This window comes from Mus caroli, unplaced genomic scaffold (genome assembly GCF_978045245.1).
Source record: "Mus caroli unplaced genomic scaffold, Mus_caroli_1 scaffold_5, whole genome shotgun sequence".
Lineage (NCBI taxonomy): Eukaryota > Metazoa > Chordata > Mammalia > Rodentia > Muridae > Mus > Mus caroli.
The window spans coordinates 133,366,289-133,393,072 of NW_028227260.1; the positions used below are offsets into that span (position 1 = coordinate 133,366,289).

General features: G+C 51.0%; 1 protein-coding gene across 1 annotated transcript; it reads right to left on the minus strand.

Moving 5' to 3' along the window:
• Window positions 1-7: 7 nt before the first annotated feature.
• Window positions 8-26,784, minus strand: LOC110287156 (small integral membrane protein 10-like protein 2A). Its single transcript, XM_085837843.1, has 6 exons — window positions 26,774-26,784; window positions 25,271-25,575; window positions 24,042-24,175; window positions 22,371-22,452; window positions 22,091-22,194; window positions 8-95 (listed from the first exon to the last, which is right to left on the minus strand). Exons 1-2 carry the CDS (start codon window positions 26,782-26,784, stop codon window positions 25,335-25,337), a joined length of 252 nt encoding a protein of 83 aa, XP_085693969.1. The 3' UTR covers window positions 8-95; window positions 22,091-22,194; window positions 22,371-22,452; window positions 24,042-24,175; window positions 25,271-25,334.

Below are 26,784 nucleotides of genomic sequence, written 5' to 3' on the forward strand. Positions count from 1 at the left end.
GAATGGAGTTGGTCAGCATCCCAGTAGAGCCGAGCTTAGTTTTCACAGGAAGTCGTCCATAGGTCTGGCATCTGGTTTGCAGGGACTGTGTGGTCCTGTTAAAATCGGAGGGACACTGGGGACCTGGCCTGAAGATTGGGACAGAGCAGCAGAGCTCAGGAGCTTGGGTATATGCATGTCCTGGCAGATGGTACAAGAACCACCACCAAGGCTGCTGGGAACACTTTCTTGTCAGTGTCTCCTGATCCCCAGGGAGCTCTTGGGGACAAGCAAGTGTCACTTGAACACAGAAATCCAGGCTGTTTTGGAAAGCCAGGGCCTACCTGAGTCCCCCAGGAAGCCCCCTACTTGGGAAGTATTGGCCCCTCTTTTCACATCCTCCCATTTTTTCATGGCCTCTGGTCTTTGTCACACATGAAACCGACTCATCTATCTACCCAGTCTTCAACCTTTACCCTCAGCCTTCTGGATTCTTCCACACCCTTGTGCTCTGTTCCCTGGGACCCTAGCTTCCTCTCAAACCCTCTGCCCTTCTATCCAGCCATCTCCTCATCTCCACACCATTTCATGAATTCCCTTACACTCCTTGGCTCCTTCCTGCCCTGCTGCTCTTCAGCCTTTTGCCTTCTTCCCCTAGTCTCCTACCTGCTTTCTACTCCATGTCCTACTGCCCCTCTCCCAAGTCTTTTCTTTCCTTCAGATGCCCTGCCCTGCCCTGCCCATCTACCCTGTGCTCTGGCCCTCAATTGAGTTCCCAACTTTTGAAGTCTCCAATAACTCCTCCTAGCTTCCTCTCCCTTGCTCTCTCCAGAATCCTCTTCCCCTACCCTGAGCCTCCTGTCCTTTGTCACTATTCCCCTCCCCTCAGCATTCCTCCTAAGCCTGTATATTCCTCACATACCTAGGACATCCTGAAGCCTCCTGCACTCACCCTGGACCTGCTTCATTGCTTCCCATACCTTCCCAGGGGGTTCCTGCATTCCTCCACAGCACTTTGACCTCCTCTTCAACTATCAAACCCCTTCCTAATGCACCCTCCCTCCTCCACCTCTGACTCCTATACCCTCCCCAGCCCACCTGGCACCCTAACCATCCTTCTGCCCTCTCAATACTGCTGTCACTATTCAGACCCATTCCTCCCCATGGGGCCTTGCTTCCCCAGCCTGGAGACTCTTGCCTTCCTCCTTGCTTTTATGCCTGTACCCACACATCATGTGTCTGTCTGCTTTCCTACAGACTTCTCCCATGCCCAATCCTTCTCACATCTATCTTAGCCTTGTGTCTCATCCAAGCCTCTTACTGTCTCTTTAACCACTGCCCCCTTCCCCAGTGTGTTGCACTCCTCCTGAACCTTAAACCCTGCCCTAGCTTCTCCCAATCCCAGTGCCTTTTGCTAGCATACACACTCCTAGGGTCTCCCTAAACTGGTGCCCAGATTCCCACTCTCCTACCCTTCCTTGAATACCTTCCTTGAGCTGCACTCATAATCTTCAGACTCCTAACACCTAGATGGACCACCTCTCCTGAACCCAGCTTCCATTCCTCCTCAGAGACTTCTGCCCTCCCCAATAAATTTGTACTCTACCTCCACTCTAGCCTCATGAGCCTCTGCCTCTCCAACTTACTTTCTTCCCCCAGGCACCCACTGTCAGGCTGAGACTCCTGTCCTACTCTGAGACCATCTGCTCTGAGGCTCACATCATTCCCTAAGGCTCATGCTCGATCTCCTTAGTCAACTTCCGGCATCCTGCACAGGTTCATGTACTGCCAGAGTCGTCTGCCCTCTGCCAGACACAGGCTTACCACAGAAACCTGTTACTTAGGCCTTCTGGTTCCACCCAACACAAGGCTACCAGCTCCTGTCCTTCCTGGGCTCCCACACCAAAGCTATCTATGGCCCTCTAAGACTTCCACATCATCTTCCTGCCTTCCTCCTCAGTCTTCTGTCCTCTTTCACTTCCTGTTCACTATGGCTGGCTGGGCGCACACTAACCCTCCTGCCCTCTTTTCCAATCTCCTCACTTTGTGGAACCTGCAGCCTTCATCCACAGCCTTCTAAGTTCCTATTCTAGATCCTGTGGTAGTCTCCAGTCTTCTGCCATTCACTAGCCTCCTAACATCCCCTTGAACTTCCTGATCTCCACCTCAGAGCTCTCTGCCTTTCCCATATCCTCTGGTCTTCGTCAGCCTCCAGCTCTCCTACTTAGGCTATGTCCTCCCGTCACATCAGGAATCCCTGATCCTCCTGAGGGCCTATCTAGCCATCAATGGTTTGCTCGCTTTCTCCTCCAGCCTCCAGCCACATGCCTAATCCTTACAACAGATTCTGCCCTCCAACTGAGCTTTCCACCCAAATTCATGTTCATTTGCCCTCTGAGACTTCTGGCCCCTTCTCCAGTATCTTCTATTTTTCTCTCAGACTGCTCTCTCTCTCTCTCTCTCTCTCTCTCTCTCTCTCTCTCTCTCTCTCTCTCTCTCTCTCTCTCTCTCTCTGAGACAGGGTTTCTGTGTGTAACCCTGGCTGTCCTGGAACTCACTCTGTAGACCAGGCTGGCCTACTTGAACTTGAACTCAGAAATCCGCCAGTCTCTGCCTCCCAAGTGCTGGGATTAAAGGTGTGCGCCACCATGCCTGGCCAGACTGGTCTCTTAAGCTGTGCCACTTTGTAAGCACTTTGCATTCCTCCTTGGGTTTATCTTCTCTTACAGCTTCCAAAGTTCCCCTGAACTTCCTGCCCCTCTCCAACTCCAACCTCCCCAATAAGCTTCTTCCCTGCTCTTCCTAGTTCCTAGTATCCCAGGCTACAACTGAGCTTCCTTGAGAACTTCACGTTCCAACCAACAGGAGAGTAAACAAGACAGTTCCCAAGCTTCCTATCCAAAGTTCCCACCTTGTGTCATGGGTCAGGCTCCGCCAGCCTCCTGAACCTCGTGTTGTAATCAGCACCATCTTAGACAACCATCAACCATTCTGGCAACTGCCTCTAGTTTCCAGCACTCCCTTGACCTCCTGTCCCTCCTCCCCAGCCTGCTACCACCTTCTTCATCCTGCCCCATTCTCCAGACTTCTGCCAGCCCTGGCCTCCCACCATTCCAGAGCCTGCTATCTTCTTCACTAAATCCTTTCCTACTCCATGTCCCTTCTGCATGTTCCAAGCTTCCATGTGCAGTCTATTTCCTCTTCAAAGTACACATCACTCCCAAGAGGCTTCTTACTCATCGGCTCATTACCTCATCGACACCTTTGTTCTGTTTACCATACTCCTTCCTGAACTTTGGTCCTTTGTGAAAGGCCTATGTGAATGTTCTGACAACCAAGTGACTGCCTGCTCCTAAGGGAGGCCAGAAGAAGGCAAAGTGTTTGCTCTCCGGGCCTTTGGGAAGGACTTGGAACTGACCCTGGGTTCTGTAGAGAAGCAGACAATTGTCCTAACCACTGAGGCATCTCTCTGGCTCCAGACTGTTCCTGTTCAGCAGACAGTTCTTGTTTTGGCACCATACTACATCCTTCTTTCCTCTCTGGCTCCAAACCTTTCTACAAGTCTTCTGTGCTTCCATTTGTCTTCTACTTACCCATTTCTCATTTCCTAGCCAGCCTCCTGCAACACTCAATCTCGTCAAGTATCTCACCACCACTGCCACCCCCATTCCCACCCCCACAACCCCCTGCCTGTTGCTATGATGCCCTAATGCATCCCTAATCCTGCCTTCCCCTAGACTATGTAAATACTTGAGAATGCCACTGGCCACCATCTTTCTGAACTCCTCGATCATCCCCTTTGCTGTTCCCCTGTCTTCCTGATGAACTGCCAAACATGCATCCCTCCTCTACAGTACTGTACCCCCTTCCTGTAGTCTACTCTACCACAGCCTCCCCTTCTCATTCCTGGCCTCTGTCCTCTTCCTGACCTTCAATGCTCCTAGTCATCTCAAGTGTCCTTAAGCTTCATGTCTTATCCCCCGTCTTTTGTTCTTATGTTGTGTGTCAACTATGTATGCCCTCGGAGAGCCTTGAAATTTCACCCAGGCTTTAAAGTTTCTGTGAATATCCTGCTCTTCCATAGACTCCTAAACTCTCACTTATCTTCCACTCCAGAGACCTGAACTCAGCCTGTGATCCTTCTAGCCTCCTACCATGCCCCTCTAAATCCTGACTTACTCTGTCCTTTTAGGTACACTCTAGCCAATGTCCACCTAAGCAGACATTGCCATCCTCCCAAGATGTCTCCCCTCCTTCATAGTCTTCATGGTCTTTCCCCAGGAACCTTCTAGCTGTGTCTGCCGGTTCCACCCAACACAAGGCTTCCAGGTTCTATCCTACCAGGGCTGCTACACCCAAGCTGTCTTCTGCCCCCCAAGACTCCTGCATCCACCCTCATCTTCCTGCCATCCTCCTCGACCTAGTGTTCTCTTTCACTTCCTGTTCACCTATGGCTCTGTGGCTCTTCACAACAACAACCCTAATACCTAGATTCTGAGCTGGCCTCTGACCTAAGAGTTCCTTTCCTCATCTTCTCTTCCTCTCCTGCAGTTTGTTCTCTTGCCCCAAGAGCCTCCTGTATTTCAAAACAGGAATTGGTCTTCACCCAGTCACCTACATTGTCCTAAGTCAATCTCTTTCCATCTTCCTTCTGCTTGCTTAGACTCTAATGGACCCTCCCTGGTTGATGCCCAGATTCTTAAGCATTCTGGGACTACTTCTAGAACACAGCATCCCGATCTCTTGCAGAAATTTCCTTTCCTTGTCCCACCCTGCTCATATGCTCCAAACAAACTATTCCATCGTGAGCACTCTTCACCCACACCCAGCATTTTTAGCCTTCCAGACCTCTGCGATCACTTTTGAACTCCTGCTCCACCCGTGAATTCTGTTCAGTCACTGTCCTCCTGCATTCTTAGTTTCTTGTAATTCCACTGTGTCTTCTCTCTCCTCACACTTTCCTCACCTGTTCCCCAGGACTCTGCTTTTCTGGACTTTTTCTCCTCCTTTGTAGAACTCTTCACTTACCTTCCTTCTGCTTTCCCAGGGCACTGTATGGTCCTTTTGAGCACTGAGCCCTCAGACCTGGCCTCTGACACCCCTGATACCCTTCCCAGTCTACTCACTTCCTAATGTCCCTGGGGAGCTATGAGGCCTATCACTTTCATTCCAAGCCTTCTGCCCTCCTGTGTAGACCTTGTGCCCCTCCAGAGATTCTGGACTCAACTATGGGGCTGTTATCCTCTTCCACAGGTATCTTTTCCCACAGAAGAGCCTCAAATCCCAGCTTTGATCCTCAAACCTTCCTCCATAGGCACCTACCCACCTTCCACCGTAGTCTAAGATCATTACCTCAACATTGACTTCACACTGCCCTTGACCTCCTCCCTTCTCTCCAAGTCTCCTACCTCCCTAGATACTCCTCTATCCTTTATTTAGAAGCCCTCCCTCACCAGATGCTTCTTTCAGTACTCAGTTCTCCAACCATCACATGTGTAGACACTCTCCCAAAAGGATTAAAAAAATGCCTCTCTGAAGCATCATTACACAGTTTTTTTTTTTTTTTTTTTTTTTTTTATGAACGGCTGTTTTGCCCGTGTGTGTGTTCTAAGCAGCAACTGCATTCCTGGTCCCAGAATACGGCAGAAGGGTGCCTCATGTGCCCTGGAAATGGAGTTGTGGACCACTGTGCATCCCATGTGGGTATTTAGCATCAAGTTCTGGGCCTGTAGAAGAGCAGACAGATGTCCTGAGTGCTGAGACACATGACTAGCTCCAGAGTCTCCCAGCCTAACAGAACTTGTGTCCCTACTCTCCAGCCCATTTTTCTACAGCAAGCTTCCATTTTCCCATGAGCCTTTTCCCCTCCCTCTTACACCTGTCTTCTCCACTGTTCACCACGATCCCCTCATTATCCTGCCAAACCCGGGCCTCCTATCACTCCCTCATCTTCTGTCTTTATCCTTCCCCACATTGTCTTTTGTTCACCTGCAAATATTCTTGTCCTCCTGCATAGCTTTGTCTCTTCCAGCCACCTTACCATATACACAAAGCACTTCCCCTCCTGCAGAGAGCATAGCAGAGAGCATAGCAGAGCTCCTGCTCATCCCAGGTTTTGACAGTTCCTGCACACTGGAGCTCTTGTCTCTACCCCTCATTTTCAACACTCGTACCTAACCCAGCATAGTGCCTACACCCCCTGGTTCATGATCCTCTCTGCAACATACATCTTACCTTCCTCTCAGACTACCTCCCCGCCTCGCCTTGTACAACAATGGAACTCCCCTGGCTTTTGTCTTTCATCCCCTTGACTACCTCACTTCTGAAGCCCTGTTCTGCTGTCCTGCCAAGCATGTGGCCCTCTGTCCTGTACTCTGTCCCATCTTAGCCTCCTACTGTCTCACAGTCTTCTCTTCTTAACAGCCCCTGACCACTTCCCTGTCTTTTGCTAACTGATGTCCTCTCTTCCTTTCTACCCTATATTTTAAAGCCTCCACTGAATTTCTGAACATTTTGTTTACTTTCTAAAACCTCCAGAATTGCTTCTGAAGCCCAGTGTCCTTATCCTCCACAAGAACTTCTAGCCTTCTCACCTACCAAAACCCCCTTCACTCTCTTGAACATCATTCTCCTAGATGCAGCATTTCTAGACCTTTGCCATCACTTCCAACCTCCCCCACATGACATTTCCCCACCCTGTCTGTCCTGCATTCCTGTTTCCTGCTTTCCCACTTTCCTCCTACCCTGTTCCCCTCTTCCATTCCATATTTTCCAATCCTTCTCCTCTCTTCTAGCCAAATATCTTCAGCATTTTTCTGCTTTCTCATAGCCTTCAACCCTCAGGAGCATTCATCCTTCATATCCAGTATGGAACACTCCAGACATTCTCCATATAGTCTATTCATCTCCCCCATGGCTCTCTTACTTTCACCCTGAGACACTTTTCTTCTTGCCTAGACTTTGTGTCCCTCTACAGCTTCTGGATCTACCAATGGGCATCTTGTCCTCCTCCAGATACCGTGCCTACCCCTGAGCATCTAATTCATACTCTGATCCTGAAACCGTCAGAGTTATGCTTTGCCCTTCTGTTTTCTTCTTTGTCAATCCAGTCTAGTTTCTTGTCTCCCTGGTTAGTAACCCTTTCTGTAGGATGCATCTTGCCTTTCCTAACATCTTCCTACAACATTCAAAATCACCTGGTCTTAGTCTCCCCATTCCCCAATCCTCCTCTCTACTGCAACCTTATTCCCTCCCTATCTTGCTAAGCATGAACCACTTTCTCCAAGACGTCTGCAAGCAAAATACCCATGGCTTCCTATTTTCACGTCTTCTCCCATGCCTCTGCACTACTCTCTGACCTTCTAGTCCCTGAAGCCTCTCATGTCTCCCTAGATACCCTGCCTTAAAGCCCAGTCTTTTGTCCTCCCTGTGCAGTCCTGCCCCACCCCTACCCCCAAGTAGGTCTGTGCCCTTGAACAGTCTTTTAAGTTCCAACACCAGCTTCTACACTACAGGCAATACCTTATGCTTCCCACAGCCTCCTAAGCCTGAAGATATTTATCCTACAGTTTGGGAACATACACTGACCCTGGCTACGACCCTCTCTCCCAGGTTCCTGAGTTCCTCTGTTCTCCCAGGCACACTCCTCTCCTCCCATCCTCCTCAACAGACTTTAGTTATCTTCCACAGACTTCTGCCCTCCTTTACCATCTCCCTGTCCAGCCCTGCATGACACATCAATTTCTGCTTTACCTCAGCCTCCAGCCTAGGACTCTGGAGACTCGTACTCTTTCCCGCAGCTATTTGCTCTCTTGCCCCCAAGCCTCCAGTGTTCCATGCAGACGCTGGCCTTTACCCAGTCACATACTCTGCCTCTAGTCAAGTGATCTCTTCCTTTCTGCCTTGAATCTGCTAAGGCTCCACCCAACTCCTAAGGCTTGGAGCTGAAATTTCTAGACACCCTGGGGCTGCTTCTAGAACCCAGAGTCCTAATTTCGCAAGGAACTTCCTGCCCTCCTCACAGCCTTCTCAACTGCCCAAGATTCCTACCCTCTCTTAAGCATGCTGTCTTTACAGCCAATATTTATAGTCTTCTGGGCATCTGCCACCACTTCCAACCTCCTACACATCCATACCTGCGGCATCTGCTCAAATCCTCCTGTGTTTCCCCCTTAGTTTCTTTCAGTACCTCTGTTGTCTCCAGCCCTCCTCCCCATATCCTCCTAACTTGTTCCCTAGGATTCTGTTTTCCCCCTCCTCCCTCATTATTTATCATCCTTCTGCCTTCCTAGGCCCTCCTCAAAAGCATGAGTTCCATCGTGCCCAGACTGCAACTGTCCTGGTATCTTTTTCAGTCTCCTCACTTCCTCATGTCTCAGGACTTCCTGGAGCATCCTACCTTCACCCCAAGCCTCTTTTCCTCTTTCATTGACTTTTCCCCCTTCCATAGCTTCTGAACCTACCAGTGGGCATCTTAACTGCATCCAGAGTCCCGTGCTGACACAGTGAGCCTCCAATTCTGGCTCTACCAGTGTAATCTTGCTTCCCGGGCACCTGTTCTCTTCTCTAGTTTGGTCTATTGCCCTAACATTCTATGCTAAGGCTTCCCTTGACTTCTTCTCTTAAGACTCCTATCTTCCCCAGATGCCCCTCGAAACCTGATTTAGAATCCCACCCTCAGCAGAGCCTCTTTGCAGTATTCAGTTCTCCAGACACCATACACAGAATCTCTATTCTTTTCTATTAGTATAAACAACCCACTCTTAAACATCATTACACTTCTCTTCGAGTGGCTCTTTGGCCTATGTGTATATTCAAAGCAGCAAGTGTACTCCTGGTCCCAAATAGGTCAGAAGAAAGCATCTGATCCACTGGGATTGTAGTTGTCAATTGTTGTGAGACGATGTGGATGCATCAATTCAAATTTCCAGCCTGTGCAGGAGCAGGCAGTTGTCCTGAGTACTGAGACAGATGTCCAGCCCCAGACTCTCTCAGTCTATATGTCTCTCTGAACTTGTGGCCCTGTACTAGAGCCCATTTTCCTCCCAGCAAGCTCCCACTTTTCTGTGAGCTTCTGCCTCCCTTGACCCTGTCTTCTCTTCCACAGTTGATCCAGATTCCCTCATCCTCCTGCCAACCCCTGGCACCTCTTACTCTCCTGCCTACATCCTCACTCTCCTTATCTCCCACAGCACCTCCTGCTCATCTCCACATACTCCCACCCCTCCCTTGGGCTCTGCTCTGTCCCTCCTGCCATCCTACTGTATCTCAGAGCCTCTTCCCATCTTGCGGAGAGCCTCTTGGCCTCTCATCTGGCTCCTTGCCTCCTGACCACCTGTGATCCCCCTTGAGCTTTTCCAGGCACCTGTGCTTTTCCCAAGTCTCCGACCCATGCCTTGATACTGACATCCTGACTTGCCTGATACTGACATGCCTTGAGAGACACCTGCCCTCTTCTCTAGGCTAGTCTTCTTTCCCTTACATAGTATCCTAAGCTGCCCTTGATTTCCTGTCCTCATTGCCAGCCTGCTCCCTTCCTCTATCCCATACTTCGTACCTCCACTATGTCCTCCTCTACTCCCTAATTAGTACCCCACCTTTATCAGATCTGTCTCCTGCACTCTTGTGTTTCCATCATGACTGGAGTAAACAACTTCTTCCCTATTGTTAACAATTCCCCATGCTCAACATTTTACAAAATATTTTTCTATGAATGGATGTTTTGCCTGTATGTGTTCTGAACACCAAATGCATCCATGGTCTCAGGGGAAACCAGGAGATGACACTGGATCCCTGGGACTGGAGTCACGGATGGTTGTGAGCCTCCATGTGGGTGCTTTGAATAAAACCTGTTTCCTCTGGAGGAGCAGAAAGCTGTCATAACTGCTGAGTCATGTCTCCAGCCCCAACTCCCCCAATTGACCTGAACCTTTGGCCCTATTCTGCAGCTTTTTCCTGCAGCTGGAACCCACCTTTTCATGAGCTCACTGTCCCCTGCTCCCCATCCCTGAATGAGCGCCTCAGCCTGTCCACCAAGGCTGGCTAACAAAACCTCCTTCTCCATCCCACACCCTTCCCCTTCCTATTGTGCCTTGTGCTCACCTTCACACCCTTCTGCCCTCTCCACTAGCCTTCTTTCTGTCTCTCCTGCCATGCGCCATCCATCTGAGCCTTCCTCTATCCTTTACAGAGCCTTTTGTCATTTTCCCTGGCTTCCTGACTTCTTCCTCAGCCTTAACTCTCTCCCCAGCTGCCACCCTTTCCTCCTCTGCACTTCAGCCTGGCAGTTAATGTCTCTGCTTCAGTATCCCGTGAGGAGAATTCAATCCTGCTTTTTGCTTCTGACTCTACACCCCCTGGTATAACACATGGCCTTCCTTGCCCTTGTGTCCTGTCCACTTGCTATTCTGCCAAAAAATGCTGCCCCATTCTCTAGCACTCTGCCTTCTCTTGGGCTTTTACCCCTTAGCCTTCTCTTCTCCTCCCTGCCCGCACTGCCATCTTCTCTGCCCTTCTTCCCTCCTAGGCTTCTAATGTCTCCCTGAACTTCCTGCTTACTCACCAGTCTTGTATCCTCCCCATGAGAAGAGTTCTGCCCTCTTTAGCAGCACTGTGCTCGCAGCGACTCTATGACTCTCTGCCCAGGCTTCTGCCCTCCCAGGAACTCCCTCCACTTCTCTGTAGCCACCACTGCCTTCAGCCTCTCCCCTCCAAGGTAGGGACTTACCCTCACTTTAGCTATTCTGTTATCTTCCAGTCTACTACCCTCTCTCTCAGCATGCTGACCTCCTCTGGCCTCACAGGCTCACCATGAGCTTCATGTTCTCTTGAGTAGAAACTTGCCAGACTGCTCAGACATTTGCCCTCCTGTGCAGCTTCCACAGGTAGTCCAGGTACTGAGACATCTGCCTGATCAGTGTCCGCCCCAGCAGCCCTGCCTCCTCCCCAGCCATTTCCACTCTTGCCCGTTGTCAGCCTGCTCAAAGCTCACACTGGGTTTGACTTTTCATCAGCTAGTTAGTTATGTGTGCTGTCACTTGACCTCCAGTCTAGACTTTTGCTTCCCTCTCCCAACCCTCCACTGGCTCCTCCAGACTCCACACACTCAGATTCCTATACACCTTGGGACTACACCCAATGTCCTGCCCTTGCCAGTCCCTCCTGGTCTCTTTCCCGTCATCATTCCCACCTGTCCCATCTCCTACTGTTCCTAGCATAGCCATTTCTGATCCTCCAGATTTGTGCCATCATTTCCAGCCTCTTGCCCCTCCTCATGACAACTGTTCACACTCTGCCGCTCCTGCATCCTTCTCCCTCAGCCTCTTACCCTGCTATGGTGTCTCAGGCCCTCTTCCCCTTCATCCTCCTGATTTTCATATTCCCCTTTGGCCCTCCCTTTGCCCCCTGACCTCATCATCCTTCCACCTTCCTACAGCCTCCTATTCTCCCCCTGGTCATGTGGCCCCCATCGCTAACCTTCAACCCTCCTGAGAGCCTCCTCAGCCTATCTGATGCTCTACTGCTGACCCTTGGAACTTGGGGCCACCTGGTACCCTCCCCAGGAACTTCCTGTCTTCTTCTTTCCAGACTTTGTACCTTTCCTAAGTCTCATGACCTACCAGTGTGTCTTGCCCTCCTCCCTAGACACATTGCTCACCGGGGCCTCCGACCCTCACTCTGACACTGAAATCCTCCTCAGCAGGTCCCTTTCTGCCTCCCTAACCTGGGCTCCTCTTACAGCATTCTAAGCTGCCCTTGGCTTCCTGCTCTCCCAAGGCCCCTACCATCCCCATAGCCTTTTATTCCCTATTTATTCTCCTGCCCCATCCCAGAACACCCCTCCAGTACTCATGTTCCAACTCTCACTGCAGTAAAATGACTTCTTTACTGTTATTAAAGAGATTGACCATTCTTTAAGACAATTAAAAGTGTTTTGTGGCTAGCTCTTCAAGGGCCTGTGTTGTAAGTAACAGGTGCACTGCTAGTCTCAGGGGAGGCTGGAAGAGAACACTAGATCCCCTGGTACTGGAGATGCCAGTGCGTTTGAGACTCCATATAGGGGTATGGAATTGAACCTTGGAATTCTGAAAGAGTAGACAGCTGTCCTGACTTCTGAGCCACGTTTCTAGCATGAGACTCTCCCAGTCTGTGTGTACTTTTGTGCAGTCTTCTTTCCTATCTTCAGTTGGCTTCAAACGTTTTATGAGGCTTTTCCTTCAATCTTGGCTTTTTTCCTTCCTTCCTTCCTTCCTTCCTTCCTTCCTTCCTTCCTTCCTTCCTTCCTTCCTTCCTTCCTTCCTTCCTCTCCTTCTTCCTTCCTTCCTTCCTTCCTTCCTTCCTTCCTTCCTTCCTTTTTTCTTTCTTTCTTTCTTTCTTTCTTTCTTTCTTTCTTTCTTTCTTTCTTTCTTTCTTTCTTTCTTCCTTCCTTCCTTCCTTCCTTCCTTCCTTCCTTCCTTCCTTCCTTCCTTCCTTCCTTTCTTCCTTTCTTTCTTTCTTTCTTTCTTCTTTTTTTGCTTTTTCAAGACAGGGTTTCTCTGTATAGCCCTGGTCCTAGAACTCACTCTGTAGATAGCCCTGGTCCTGGAACTCACTCTGTAGACCAGGCTGGCCTCGAACTCAGAAATTCACCGGCCTCAACTTCCCAAGTGCTGGAATTAAAAGCATGCACCACCACTGCCCGGCTCTTTTAACCTCTTGTGTTCCCCAACTTCATCATCAGCCTCCTGCCAAATGCCAGACCTTCTACCATGTTGTCTATCACCCTGTCTGTATCCTCACCATCCTTTGCTCCTGCATGCTCACTTCCACAACCTCTTGTCCTCCTTTCTAGCTTCTCCATCTTTCCTGCTATGCTACCATCCATCCAAGCCACCCCCTTCCCACTGGCCTTTCCCCTGGCTTCCTGCTCATCTCTCCCTCCTCTAAGGCTAGGACTCTCCCCTACAGCCCTCATTCCTATCCTTCCTTTCTAACCCACCCTGCTGGAAAACTTCCTGGGTTGTTTCTAGATTATAGGTGATCCAACCTACCACATCCAATTCTCTATCTCCCTAAGACTCCTAACCTCCATGTAAACCACTTGTGCTCCCCTGATATTCGGTATTCTCTCTGCACCCCTGTAAGCAGCTGCCCTCTGCCCTGCTGTCCTGCCCTCCTCTCCAGCATTCTGCTCTCCCTTAGCCATCTACTTTTCCATTAGCCTCCTCGTCTCTTCCCTGACCCTTGCCTTCCTTCCCTCCAAGCCTTCCAGTGTCTCAGTCTCCAGCCTTCCTCCCCAGTCTTCTGTTCTAGGAGTGACTGCCGTGCTCTCAGCAGCATTGCTCCCTCAGACAGTCTGCCTTTCCCTCAGGATTCTACACTCCCACAGTCACTGCACATCTTCACAGCCTCTTCCTCTCCAGTCTGGTAATCTACACTCCCAACAAGCCATACTGTTATCCTCCTAGTGCTCCAATCTCTCTCTAAACCCTGACTTCCTCTGTCCTCTCAGGCACACCCTGAGAGGACCTCCTGTCCCCCTGAGTAGAGTCTTACCATCCTCCCCAGACATTGGCCCTCCTCTAAGTCTCTTTACACAGAGCTCATTCTTACACTTCTGACTCCTCTGAGCCTCTGGCCAACAAGTCCTGAGACCTTAACCTTCCACCCCAGCCATTTGCTCTTGTACTACTGAACCTCTAACATTTCAACCCAGACATTGGTCTTCACCCAGGCTAATGTAGCCACCTTCCTCCTTCCTGCCCTCTGCCTCCCAAGCTGAATTTGGATTCTCAGGCTGATATCTGGATTCTCAGGCTGATATCCAGAACCTAGACACCCTGGGACTGCTTCCTCCTCTTCTCATGAACCTCTTTCCGTCCTCACAGCTTGCTTGCTTCCTTCCTTTCTTTCTTCCTTTCTTCCTTCCTTCCTTCCTTTCTTTGAGACAGGGTTTCTCTGTATAGTCCTGGCTGTCCTGGAACTCACTTTGTAGACCAGGCTGGCCTCGAACTCAGAAATCCGCCTGTCTCTGCCTCCCAAGTGCTGGGATTAAAGGCGTGCGCCACCACGCCTGGCTCCCTCACAGCTTTCTTAACTGCCCTAGATTCCTACCCTTGATCAAACCTCCTACCCTGACACTAAACATCTCCAATCTCCCAGAATCTTGTCATCACTTCCAACCTCCCAATCCTATAAATCACGTGGATCATGTCCTGTCCTCGTATATCACCCCCCTTGGTTTCTTGCAATCCGTGTTTCTCCTGTCCTCCTCCCCATCCACCCACCTACTAACATATTCCCCAGGCCTCTGTTTCTCTCTTTTCAGATTCTTCTCTTTTCTCACCATTCTTCTGCCTTCCCATAGCCTCATACAATCCCCAGGAACATTCACTCCTCATCCCCAGTCTGCAATTTCTGGATATCCGCTCCAGTCCACTTACTTCCCCTGACCCTAGGGACCCCTTGGAGCTTGCTACCCTTACCTCGATTCCCCTGCCCTCCTGCTCACACTTTGCATCTTGCCTTCCTCATAAGATTTCTTTGCCCAAACCCAAACCTCCACTTCATGCTCTGTCCCACCTTCATAGGCAACTTCCTTCCGGTCACCTCCAGGCTTCTTAGGTTCACATAGCATCCCAAGCTGCCCATGACGGCCCCTCCCCTTCCCTACATCCTCCTCTAGCTGCTCTTCAAAATACCACCATACAACCCATCCTCACTCCAGTACTCTGTGTTTCAAGCTTCCTAGGCATAAACTACACTCCCCATTATTAGTAAAACTTTCTCATGCTTCAAAATCATGAAGTTTCCTTCAATAGCCATTTTGCCTGTGTGCATGATTTTGGCGTAGAGTACACCATTGATCCCAGGATAGTGTAGAAGACATCGCTGGCTCCTCTGGGACTGATGTTGCACAGTGTTGTGAGCCCCATGTGCATCCTTGGGATCAAACTTCGGGCCTGTGGAAGGGCAGAGTGGTCCTGAGTGCTGAGCCAGAAGTCCAGCCCCAGATTCTCCTTGTCTATCTGGAATTGTGTCCCTATTCTTAAGCCAACATCTCTACAACAGGCTCCCTTTTTCTGTGAACCTCGACCTTCTCTGCTACGTGTCTTTTCCCTCTGCTCTTCACCCTGATTCACTCAGCCTCCAGGCTAAATCCTTCTGTCTGTCATTGCTTCCTGCGTACTTGTACACAATCCAGTCCTGCCTAGGTCTCTGTTTCCAGACATCTTACCATATATGTGAGCCTCCTAGTCCCCTGCAGAGAGCTTCCTGGTCTCTTCCCAGGCTTCCTGCCCCTACCAGCTTTTGACACTTTTTCTAGACTGGACCACTTCTCAGCATTCCTCATCTTCATCCTTTTTATAAATCCAGCCTAGTGTGTACTCTCTGTAGTTCATGGTCCCCTCGGAAACATGCAGCATGCTTTCCCCTAGGCCCCCAAATTACATGAAGAACATTGAACTTCACTGGACTGATTCCTCTCCATCTCCTTGAGTCTCTTCTCTGCTGCAGCCCTGTCCTCCTGATATCCTGCGACACCTCTAAACTTCCATTCTCCCACGGCCTTCTCATCTCTTCCTTGGCCCTTGTGTAGTACCCTGTCCTCCTGACCACCTAGGCTTCCCACTTCCTATCTTATTCTCCAGTCTTTTGTATTCCCTGTGAGTACCCTGCACTTCTCAACAGCACCATGTTCCCTCCACAAAAGCCTGCTCTTCTTTACAGAGTAACCTGAATTTGGTCTTCCACCCTAGGAGACCTATGCTCAGCCTAGCCATCCTCTTCCTCCTAGCCCCCTCCCCTTCCTCTTAAACTCCTGGATTCCTCTGGACTCCAAGGCACTCCCCGAGCCTCCCATTCTCCTGAGACATCATGCTGTAATCCCCACACTTCTCCCCGCTTAGAACTCTGCCTTACCTTCACCTCGGAACCTCTACTCTGGAGACCAATCCCTCCTCCCCAGACACTTGCTCTGTTACTCACAAGCCTCCAACACTTCAAACCAAATGTTGCCCATTACCCAGCCAGCTACCAAGCCCTTAGCCACATTACCACCTCTCTACATGTCTATCCTCCACTGCCAAGCCACCACTGGAGTTTGCTGGCCTGGGGAATCAGGATTCCTAAGCACCCTGGAAACCAGTGTCCTAGTCTCTTCGGGAACTTCAGTTTTCTCCCATCTTTCCCACTTGTCCAAGACTCCTACCTTTTCTTGAGAATCCTACCCCAAGACAGATTATTTCTAATTTTCCCGACCTCTCCCATCACTTCCAACCTCCCGCCCCTCCCCATGACATCTGCCCACCCTGCCCCTTATTGCATTTTGCCTTCATTTATTACAATTCCTGTCTCCTGCCCTCCTCCCTATGATCCCACTAACACACTCCCCAAGATTCTAGTTTTTTCTAACTCATTCTTCGCTAGTCTAGCCCTATATCCTCAACATCTTTCTGTCTTCCTGGATGCTCTTAAGCTACTCAGGACTATTTAGCTCTTGTTCCCAACCTACAACTCTCTGGATAACTTCCCAAGACTAGTCCTCTGCTCATGGCCCTTGGGACCTCTTGGAATCTGATACCATCAATCATAGTGTTGTATCCTCCTGCTCAGATTTTCTGTCCCTCTGTTGCTTATAGTAAAATAATAGAAATTATTATTATTGTTGTTGTTGCTATTATTTTGCTTGTTTTTATTTTCTTATCTTTTTTTTTTTTTAACTACATGGTTTCTTGGTATAGCCCTGGTTATTCTGAAATTTCTCTGTAGACCACGTTGTCCTCAAACACAGAGATCCACCTGCCTCTGCCTTCTATTTGCTGAAGGACCTAAAGACATGCACCACCAACCAAACCTGCCTTCCTCCACTGGGTCTTGTGTCCACTTGGCACACTCTGAATCTCCTGATCTCTTATAAAGTCCACCCATCCTCCCAGACTTCGGCTGTTTCCAGTCTCTGTATGTGGCCCTGACACCTAGATTCCTACCTTACCTCAGCCTCTGATCCACACTTCCTAAGACTCTTGCCTTCATCTCCAGCCATTACTCTCTTTCCCAAGTTTTTGACATCTTAACCCAGGCATTGGCCTTTGCCCAGTCACCTACACTGTTATACACCCTTCTAACAAGCTACTTTTCTGTTCTCCCTTTTTTGTTTTTTGTTTGTTTGTTTGTTTTTGTTTTTTTCAGAGACAGGGTTTCTTTGTATAGCCCTGGCTGTCCTGGAACTCACTCTGTAGACCAGGCTGGCCTCGAACTCAGAAATCTGCCTGCCTCTGCCTCCCAAGTGCTGAGATTAAAGGAATGCGCCACCACTGCCCATCTGTTCTCCATCTTCTCAGTTTCAGCTGGACCCTCTTGGTGTGGGACTCAGATTCTAAGAAAACCTGGGACTGCTTCTGGTCCTTGGTGTCTTGCTCTCCCTGGGAATACACTTCCCTCCTATCAAACTTGTCAGCTGCAGAAGGCTCCAACCCCTATGCACAGAGCTGGCACTTCCAGTATTCTAGACTTTGGCCATCTGTTTCCTACCTCTGGCTTCTGCCCATGCCATGTGCTCACCCCATTCCTCCTGCTTTCCCTCTTAGTCCCAGCAACCCTGCTGTGTGCCCTGCTCTCTTCTCCATCATCCTCCTAACCTCCTCTCCAGGCTTGGTCTCTGGATCTTCCTCCCCTTCTCTTTTAAGCCCCTGTCCTCAGTACCCTTCTGCAGTCCCAGAGCCTCACACTATCAAGAACTGTTGAACCCCATTCTCAGTCTCCATCCCTCATGACACCATTCCCACATGCTTCTGTCTCTGGGGACCACCCGAAGCTTGACATCCTCACCCTGCACCTCCTTCGCTTCCTGTCCAGACTTGGTGACCCTCCATAACCCTTAAGACATCCCCTTGAGCCTCTCTTCCCCAGACTTCTCCATTTCGAGAGCCCATGGCCCCCATTCACTAGTCCAACATAACAAACAGTTCACCTCTTCCCAGGTCTCCTCTAGTCTAGGATACTCTCCTACTCTCCTTCTCTTGTCTAGGATACTCTCCTACTCTCCTTCTCTAGTCTAGGATACTCTCCTTACCAATGGCTGCCTGCTGTGTCTCCTGACATCTCCACTTATCCCATGTCCACAGTATTCTGTCACCTCCAACATCATGGCCTCAGCTCCATCTTCTGTCTGCCCATATCCCTCTAACTCTGCATAGCTACTTGTACTCCTTACCCCCTCCAGTGTCTGCCTTCTTGCCTGCACCTCTTCCTTCTCCCTGAGCTTCCTGCTCTCTTCCCCAACCTCTAGCCTCTAGTTGCTCACCATTCTCCCCCTGTGTGTGTTCCTTCTCTCCTTTTATTCACATGTCCTCTCTTGTACCTCTCTCTAGTGAGCCACTCTCCCCCTGTGTGTGTTCCTCCTCTCCTCTTCTTCACATGTCCTCTCTTGTACCTCTCTCTAGTGAGCCACCAGCATCCTCACTATCCGCCACCCCTCCAGTATACTGTACTTATCTGTAACCTCCACTCTCACCTCCAGGCTCCATTTTGTTTTCTCACCAGAAATCTGTCCATCTGCAGAGATTCTTGGAGTCTTCCTAAGACTTATGCCCTCTTCATCCTGCAATGTTTGCCCTGAGTCTTCTGCCCTGCTGCCTCACCTTCCCATCCTACTTCCTACTCGCTCCCCTACCATCTTCTGTAGACATTGCTCTCTATTTCCTCCCCTTATGCTGAGTCTCTGACCCCCTCCTCAGGCTCCTACAACCCTTGAGTGCTCATTCTCAGGCATTCTGACCTCTAGACCCTGTTGCCCTCCCCAGATTCCTGTCATGCCCCATGCTCCCTGAATTCTTACCCTCACACCATCCTCCTGCCCCCTGCCTGGATACTAGTGCCCCTTGAGCCCTCTCATTTCCTAGTGTGCCTCAGCTCTCCCATAGCTTCCTGCCTCTCCTGTAACTTTCTACCCCATCCTGATCCTCCTACCTTCCTCCCCAGATTCTTACCCTCCACTTCCCATTTCACCTCAGACTCTTCTCATTTGCATGTGTGCACTATAGCCTTGGACTTCTTCCCTACCAGTTGCTTGGCCTCTCCCTCTTGCCCTGCAATTTTTGCTCCTAGTCCTTACAGCTTCTGGTCCTTCTCCTCCTTGTCCTCCTTCCTTCTACCAGCTTCATGCCCTCCCTTGAGAAGCCTGCTCTCCTCACTATACACACCCTCTGACCCTGCCCTTGCCTCCTTTCTTTCCTCTTTCAGGCCTTCCTGTAGTCCTCTGTGTCGGTCACCTCAGGTCCATCCTCTGCTCTCTTCTACACAGCCCTGTCAAGCCAGCTCTCTCTGTTTCTTCTTCCTTTCCCATGAGCCTCTTGCACTCCTCCTCATTCCTGGACCCTCTTTTAGTCTCCTACCATACCATATGCCTTAGCTGCTGTCCTATCAGCAGCTTCTTCCAAGGCTACTGATATATACATCTTCTGGATCATCCACTCAGCCTCTTCCCTTTCTGTGCTTTGACCCCTCCACCTAAGCTCCTGCCTTCCTCCTCACCATCCTTCCTCTGTCAACCTCCTTATCCCGGTCAGCATCAGGCCTGTGTTCCCAGACTATTGCCCTGCTCTGCCCACATATCTCCTCATATATCCACCCCCTCAATTCTACCAGACCCTCCATTCTAGCCTACCACCTTACCTCGTGAGCTATCTGCCTACTATAGCATCTATCTTTATGTGACCTGCTTGCTATCTCCCTGATCTCTACCCTGCTTTTCCAGCTTCGGTCCTGAACAGCCTATTGCTCCCTGCCAGAGTCTCCTGCGAGTCTACCTAGGTCCTGCTCCATCTTACCCATGCTTTCTGCCTTTCCAGAACCTCCTAAACTCTCCTAAGCCTCCTCGCCAGCCTTAGCTCATCATCCTAGGTCTGGGCATTCCTCTAGCCTCCTCCTACCTCCTGAGTTTCCTGCCATCCTCCCCATCCTCTATGAGCCCTCTTTCCCTCTACCCCATAGCCTCCTGTCCTTCCCCTCAGCAGCTTGCCTTCTCCCAGCCTCTGGCATCCCTCAACCTTCCTCTCCAGCCTTCTACCTACTTCAAGAATTTCTGGAATCTCCTGAACCTCTGTCCTCAGCCCCCTCATCCTTTTATTGCCCCAGATTTCCCTACTGTTTCCTGGGCATCGGACCTTTCTCATCAGCTTTCTAGCCTACAAGTGCACACCTGAGGTCCTTTAGTGTCCTGCCCTCCTCTCAAGGCTTGCTGTCCTTCTCCTCCTAGAATGCCTGCCCTCCCTGAAGTCTCATCTGCTGCATGTGCTTTCCCTTCTCTGATGGGAACCACCCTATCCTCCCCCCTTTGTCTCCCATCTTGCTCCCCGGCTTTCTGTTCCTTGTCCCTAGATCTCTTGCCCCCTCTAGCCACCTATGTTCCTCTAAACTCCCATCTTCCTTTGCCATGTATTTTCTTTCTGCCTTCCTCCTGAGCCTGCTGCCCTCTTGCTCTGCCTTCTGGGTCACACAGACCCTTCTGTTTATGCCTCTGGCCACTGTCACCTTTCTACTCTGTCCCTGTCCCTCTGCAGCCTTCTGCTACCCTTTAGGCGCCTCCCCCTTACTCCTGGCTTGCTCAGACTCCAATCCCACTCCCTAGCCTCAGGCACACTGACTTAGCCTTCTGCCCTTCCACATCTGTTGCTCTCCCCCACGACTCTCCTGCTCTTCTTAGTAGATAGCTACCCTCCCATAGTGTCATTACTTTCCCACACCCTCCTGCCCTCCTCACCTCCTGTTTGTCCTTCTCCTGCCATTTAGGGACTGTCCTCACCAGCCTCAGGCCTTACCTCCTCTGTCTGCCCGAGTCTCCCCCTCTCCTGCCTAGACTTCTGCCTCTCACATCCTTCCTGTGTGTTTCCCTCCTCACCCCTGTGCCCTTCTCCACAGCTTTCCATTCCCTCTGGACTTTGGCCACCTCTCCTTGGGTGCTCCTTGGGTCCTGTTGTCTTTCTAGCTAACTCCTCAGTTTTATCCTTCTTCCCTCCGTGCTCCAGCCCTCTTGCTCTTAACCCCAACCAGCCTCACAACCCCCATGACACTCTGCTTGCCCATTCAGCAGACTCCCCTCACAAGCCCAGGCCATTTCCTTCCCAGATCAGCTTCCTGCTATGCCTGCCATCCCTTGGGCCTCTTCCAGCTCATGCCTTGTTAGTAGATTTCTGCTCTCTTCTGATCCTCTGTCCCACTGAGGAGCTATTCTTCCTGAGTGTCCTGCTCTCTTCTCAGTCTGGGCCTCCCCTAAACCTGTCCTCTCCAGGTATCCCTCTCATCCCCAACTTCCGCCTGAGTCTGAGGCCTATCTAGCCTCCCACTCTGCTGCTCTATGAGGCTCCTGCTAGCTTCACAATGGAGCGTCTCCTCAAGGCTGCTGCCCCTTTAGAGTTTTCTGCACCCCACACCCTCCAGTTATCCCCACATTCTACCATGTCCCCAGCCTGCTCCCACCCTCCGCAGAACCTGAGATTTCCCTTGAGCTTCCTGCCTTCTTCTCCTTTCTTCTACCTTCCTCTGCCGCCTTTCCTCCCCCACCCCCATTCCTACCCCAGCCTTCTGTTGTCCCACAAGAAGCTCGTGGCCATTCTGCCCATCTTTTCAGGTTTTTGTCTGTTCCAGGGAGACCTCTCCCTTCCATGGAGTTTACAGTTTCCCTGAGCCTCCTGCCCTGCTCTACAGTGAGCCCTGGCCTCCTGCCCTGCTCCTCATGTCTACCCTCCCAGAAAAATCTCCTGACTCCCTCCTGTCTCCCACAATGAATTTGTGTGCCATGCCCTCTTTGATGGTTTCCTGTACTTCTTGAGTTTTGTCTCCCTTCCTTCCCAGTCTGCTGCCTTATTACTTCCTGTTTCCCTGCTGAGGGGACTCTTTACAGCCTTGCTGTCTGACTTCCTCTGGCTCCTCCCACTGAGCCTCCTGCCCTCTTACTAAGCCACACCTCACCTCAGCCCTAGAGTTCTGGATTTTCTGGTAATCTCTCCTAAGGGAGCTCTGAGAGCCCAGAGGTAAGGCCAGCATCCAGCTGCAGCATCTGGTGGGTGCTTTATCTCCTCAGCAGTTTCTAGCAAGCTCTCTGCCAAAAGGCACTGAGGACTTTACCACTTACTACTGCAGCAAGGACTCTGGGCTGCATGCAGTGGCCTGTAGAGATTGGTTTCATTTCCCCTTCCTCTTGAGGTTCAATATGCATTCAACACCTTGAGTCCAGACCTAGAAGGATAGAGAAGCCTTTGATTCTGTGACTCAGTTTCTGTCTCTGAACAATGTTCACACTGAGACCAAGGGGAGCCTTTGGAGCCTGGGATGCCCATTTATGGTATGTGTGTGTGTGTGTGTGTGTGTGTGTGTGTGTTTAGGGGGGACCCATACCCCACCCACTTCCTTACCCGGGATAAGGTATGGCACTCAGCAGAAACAGGAGGGAGCCAGGCAGTGCTCTATTTACAGAACTCTAGGATTTTCTTTTACCTTTGGGAGAAAACAACATGTGACAACTTCAAAAATCACATCTCTGACCAGACAGTGCTGACCATGCAGAGTCCCATCGCACATGGAAATGTAAACATGAGGATGTCAGGTCATCCAGGTTATGTCTGAATTTGTTGAAGCTCTCCTGCCTGCCTGCCTGCAGTACAGACTGCAAATAGCGTGCACCATGATATCATACAGCGAGGGCACCATGGAAGACCAAAAGTAGCCGAGGGGATGGGAAAGCAGAAGCCCACAGACTCATCAGGACCAGAATGGGACATGAACTCACTGCTGAGTCCTAGCTCTGCCCTGTCCTGGCTGACACCACTGGCCCCAAAGTCTACCTAATATCAGTGTCTCTGATCTCACACCATAGCCCATGCCTGAGCATGGCCAGGGAAGGGCTTCCCTGTAGTGTGAGGTCTAAGAGGAAGGGGCCTCGGACCTCATACTCATTTCTCCCAGTAGTCACGTGATCCTTCCTGTACTTGGAACACAGGGGATTCTCAGGAGCTTCTCTCCCTAGCCAACGGATCCACCCCCATCACACATATTTACAAACAAGCCCGCATGTGCACACACAGATTCCAACATACATAGGTGGACTACCGGTGAAACTTGGGAGAAGGAGGCCATCAGTCCTGCCCTATGGTGAGTAGCAGAGGCCATGTGGCAGCCACCTTTCAGCTTGTGCCCTTTGGGGGAGACAAACTGAGATCTCCTTCTGGGTCCCTGACTCAGAGTGGGCAGTTGGGCCACTCTGTCCTGGGACTGGCTGGCATGCTGAAGGTTTCCATATCAGGGATGGAATGCATAGACCTTGAGATACCAGGGCCAGAGGAGCTGGGGGAGTGTGGGATAAGAAGTAAAAGTATCCCTTGGGCCATCCTTGGGTATTTAGAGATCACAACTTCTAGCCTACATAGGGACTCCTGGACAGGCTGTCCCCAGCTTATCTGGATGAGGTTTCCCATGTGATGCCAGGGACAGGCCTGCAAGCCTGGGAACAGAGAAACAGGGCCATAGCATGGGTCTCAGCCCACATCTCCTCAACCTTCCAGTGACGTCATGACCCTATAAACCACAATGCCATCCTCACTGCAGTTTGCTAGCACACAAGTGCTCAGGAGCCCTTGGTCAAGCACCAGAGAAGTGGGGGGCTTGGTTCTGGTAGGGGACTAGACATTTTAGGAAATTCTTGAATCTTCCCCTTTGTTTATGAAATAAACTGTTCACCTACCTTCCAGACCACCCCAAGGAAATGCAGATGCCTAGCTCGTCTATCTCATGCCCCCTCTTTCTCCTTAGGTCCCTTGGTAGCTCTCCACTCCCTCCCAACCCCAATGTCCTGCCAGGTCATGAAGAAACTGCAGAAAGGGTGGAGGAATGCTGGTCCAGGGCAGGCTGAGCTCTCTTCTCTGTGTAACAAGGGCAAACCCCAGGCCCTTCCTTGAGCCCCATGGAGTTCATGAGGTGGAAGAACACATCTCCCTCATAGTGTTGCCAGGAGATATCAGTGTCCAAGTGTCCACCCTTTTCTGTGGAGGGACCAGGTGACCTGAGCCACCTCACCCCTCTGGGCTCACCAGAAAGGCCCTTCTTCTTCTAGGCAGGCTCTTCACTCAGCTGCTAGCTGTGCTGCTACAGAATCAATGGCACCTCTAGGATCTGAGTTGAAATGTTCAGTGAAGGGCTGAGCCATCACCCAGAAGACCAATGCCTGAAAAAGAGAGAGAGACTTCAGAGTAGGCCTCCTGTGTATTCCCCTTCTCTACCCGATTCAGAGAGCAGCTGCCTGCTTCCAGAGTCCTTCCCACTTCCCCACATCCTGTGGCACACAGCAGCCTTGCTACTCATGGCTGGTAGATGGGCTTCTGGGTCTCCAGTGTGTCACTGCAGGTCCTTCAGGGAGCCTGGGCAGCCTGGGAAGGGTGGGAGAAACAGCTTGTGGGGGAAGAGATGGCTAGAGCCAAGTATTTCCTGTTCTTCCCTGTCTGCAGATGCAGAGCCTCAGGAATGTCCTCAGACTGGGTTAGGGGAATAAGTGGCTGAGTCCAGTCCCTTGCCCCATCCCCAACAGTGCTCCAGGCAATTTGGGAAGGGCTGTGCACAGCTGCAGAGAGTATCCTTGGGCCTCCCTGCCAAGAAGGGGACAGCCTTCGGATTGGCTCAAAAAGATCTGTTCATTTTATCTGCTCACCTGACTTAGGTAGAGATGGATGGATAATCTTTACTGTCTAGGGCCTTCCTGAGACCTCACTGGCCCTGTCCTCTCCCATTCAGGTTTCAGGTGACATCTCAGGAGTCCTCTGCATAAAAAGGGGTTGGATGCCTGGAAGGTGGGGGAGGGGGGCGGGGGGGTTCTCTGACAGTGTGCTGGTGATGAGCTGACTCTCCAAGATGCCCCTCGCCCCATCATGAATCACACTACCAGGCAGCTGGTGTGCCCAGCTGCATTCTCTCTTTCCATAAACCAGTCTGGGTATTTAGATGCTGTGGCCACATACTCACCTCCCCCCCCTTCCCCCATTCCAACCTGTGGTCGCCAACCTTCAGGCACAGAGCCTGGTAAATCATCCCTTTTGGGGGGGCTCTCCTGCTTTCGGCCAATGGGGAGGCAACAGGTTTGCCAGACTCTGGTGATTCTCTGGATGCAGAGGAAAAGGACTGGGCTATGAAGGTTTATGCGGTATGGGATGTGGTTTCTCAGGCCCTTCGCAGAGATCTAAAATGGAGGGACCCCGGCCGTGCCGCCTGCGCGCCCCCCCCGCCCCCCGCCGCAGTCTGGAGGCACTGTGCGCCCCGCTGTCCTTACTGTGGCCGCCAGGATGGCGCGGAAGGCGCAGATGGCCCTCTCCGCCATGGCGGAGGGCGTTTGCTCACTCGATCCGCACCTGCAGGCGGAGGTGGAGCATCACCGAGGCCACCATGTAGAAGTAGGGGAAGTTCACGCGCAGGCGCCAGGCTAGGTGGAAGAAGGTGAGTAGCGTGCACGTGAGCCCCTTGCAGAACGCACCATAGGAGCTGCGTGTGGCCGCCCAACGCGACAGTCGCACTGCCAGGCCAGACAGGGCCTCTGCTGCTGCCACAGTTGGGAGGGCTGAGGTCACTGCCTTTGGCCTGGCTCACATGCTCACGTGCTGCTGAAACAGCGCAATCAGCCATATGGCGTCAGCTTAGGCTGCCCGAAGCTAGGCCCTAAGTGCTCCTGGGTCTCTGAAGCCTCCACTGCTCCACCCCTGACAGCCGCCTCAGTTGCTGCCCGCCCCTCAGCTCCCCCACCAAGCCCGTGGCGCCAGACCTGCAGCTGTTCAGCTCTGCCCTTTTGATTCAGGCTTTGGGAAGAATGAGATAGCCACCCCTCCAACCCCCCGCTGAGTACTTGAAAACAGACAAGTCTCAAAGGTCTTTGTAAAGAGCTAAATTTGGTCTCCTCTCTGACCCCCTTGAACTTTGAGACCATGGCCTGTAGCTGCTCCTTTAAAGGTTACAGGGTCAAACTTCAAAAGTCCGGTAAAGGAGACCCCCTTTGCACTCCGAGGAGGTCATGGCCTGGAGCCTTTGGTTTAAGGGCCCCACTTCAAAGGTTGTGTTAAGAACCACCCCCCTTTGCTGTCTGAGGAGGTTGTGGCCTGGAGCTATTGGTTTTGAGGCCCTGAGCCTGGGTTTCTCATGGTAAGTCTCCTCTGAGCCTAGGCTGTCACTAGACCAGCATTACCCAGTAGCACACATTTTGAGTTAATCTCCACTGCCTTCCTGGCTTCACAGGGCCAAGGAAGGTTTAGAAGGTGTTAGTTTGCTCTTATGAATCCTCTAGGATAGTGAAGGGTTGGCAGGTACTGACCATTTTACTGACACTGTACAGAAATCCTATCCAGAAACCCTGGTCTATGGATAGCTCCACCCTTCTTCCACATTTCCTCAGGAAATGTGGCCACCCAACGCACTGGATCTTTCTTGAATTCACATAGAATTTTAAAACTGTACCATGGAGTACTATCAAAGATATTTTTATACAGGGATTTTTTTTTCTAGTATGTTTATTGGAAGCCGGGCAGTGGTGGCGCATGCCTTTAATCCCAGCACTGGGAAGGCAGAGGCAGGCGGATTTCTGAGTTCGAGGCCAGCCTGGTCTACAGAGTGAGTTCCAGGACAACCAGGACTACACAGAGAAACCCTGTGTCAAAATAAAAAGGGGGGTGGATTTATTGGAGCTGTTCTTTCCTTGTTGGCAAATTTCCACATAGTCCCTGGATTTCTAAGGTGCTTCTTTTTATCTGTTTATCCTGGTTGCTAAATACAGTTGCCTTGAATTTACATTTGTGCCAT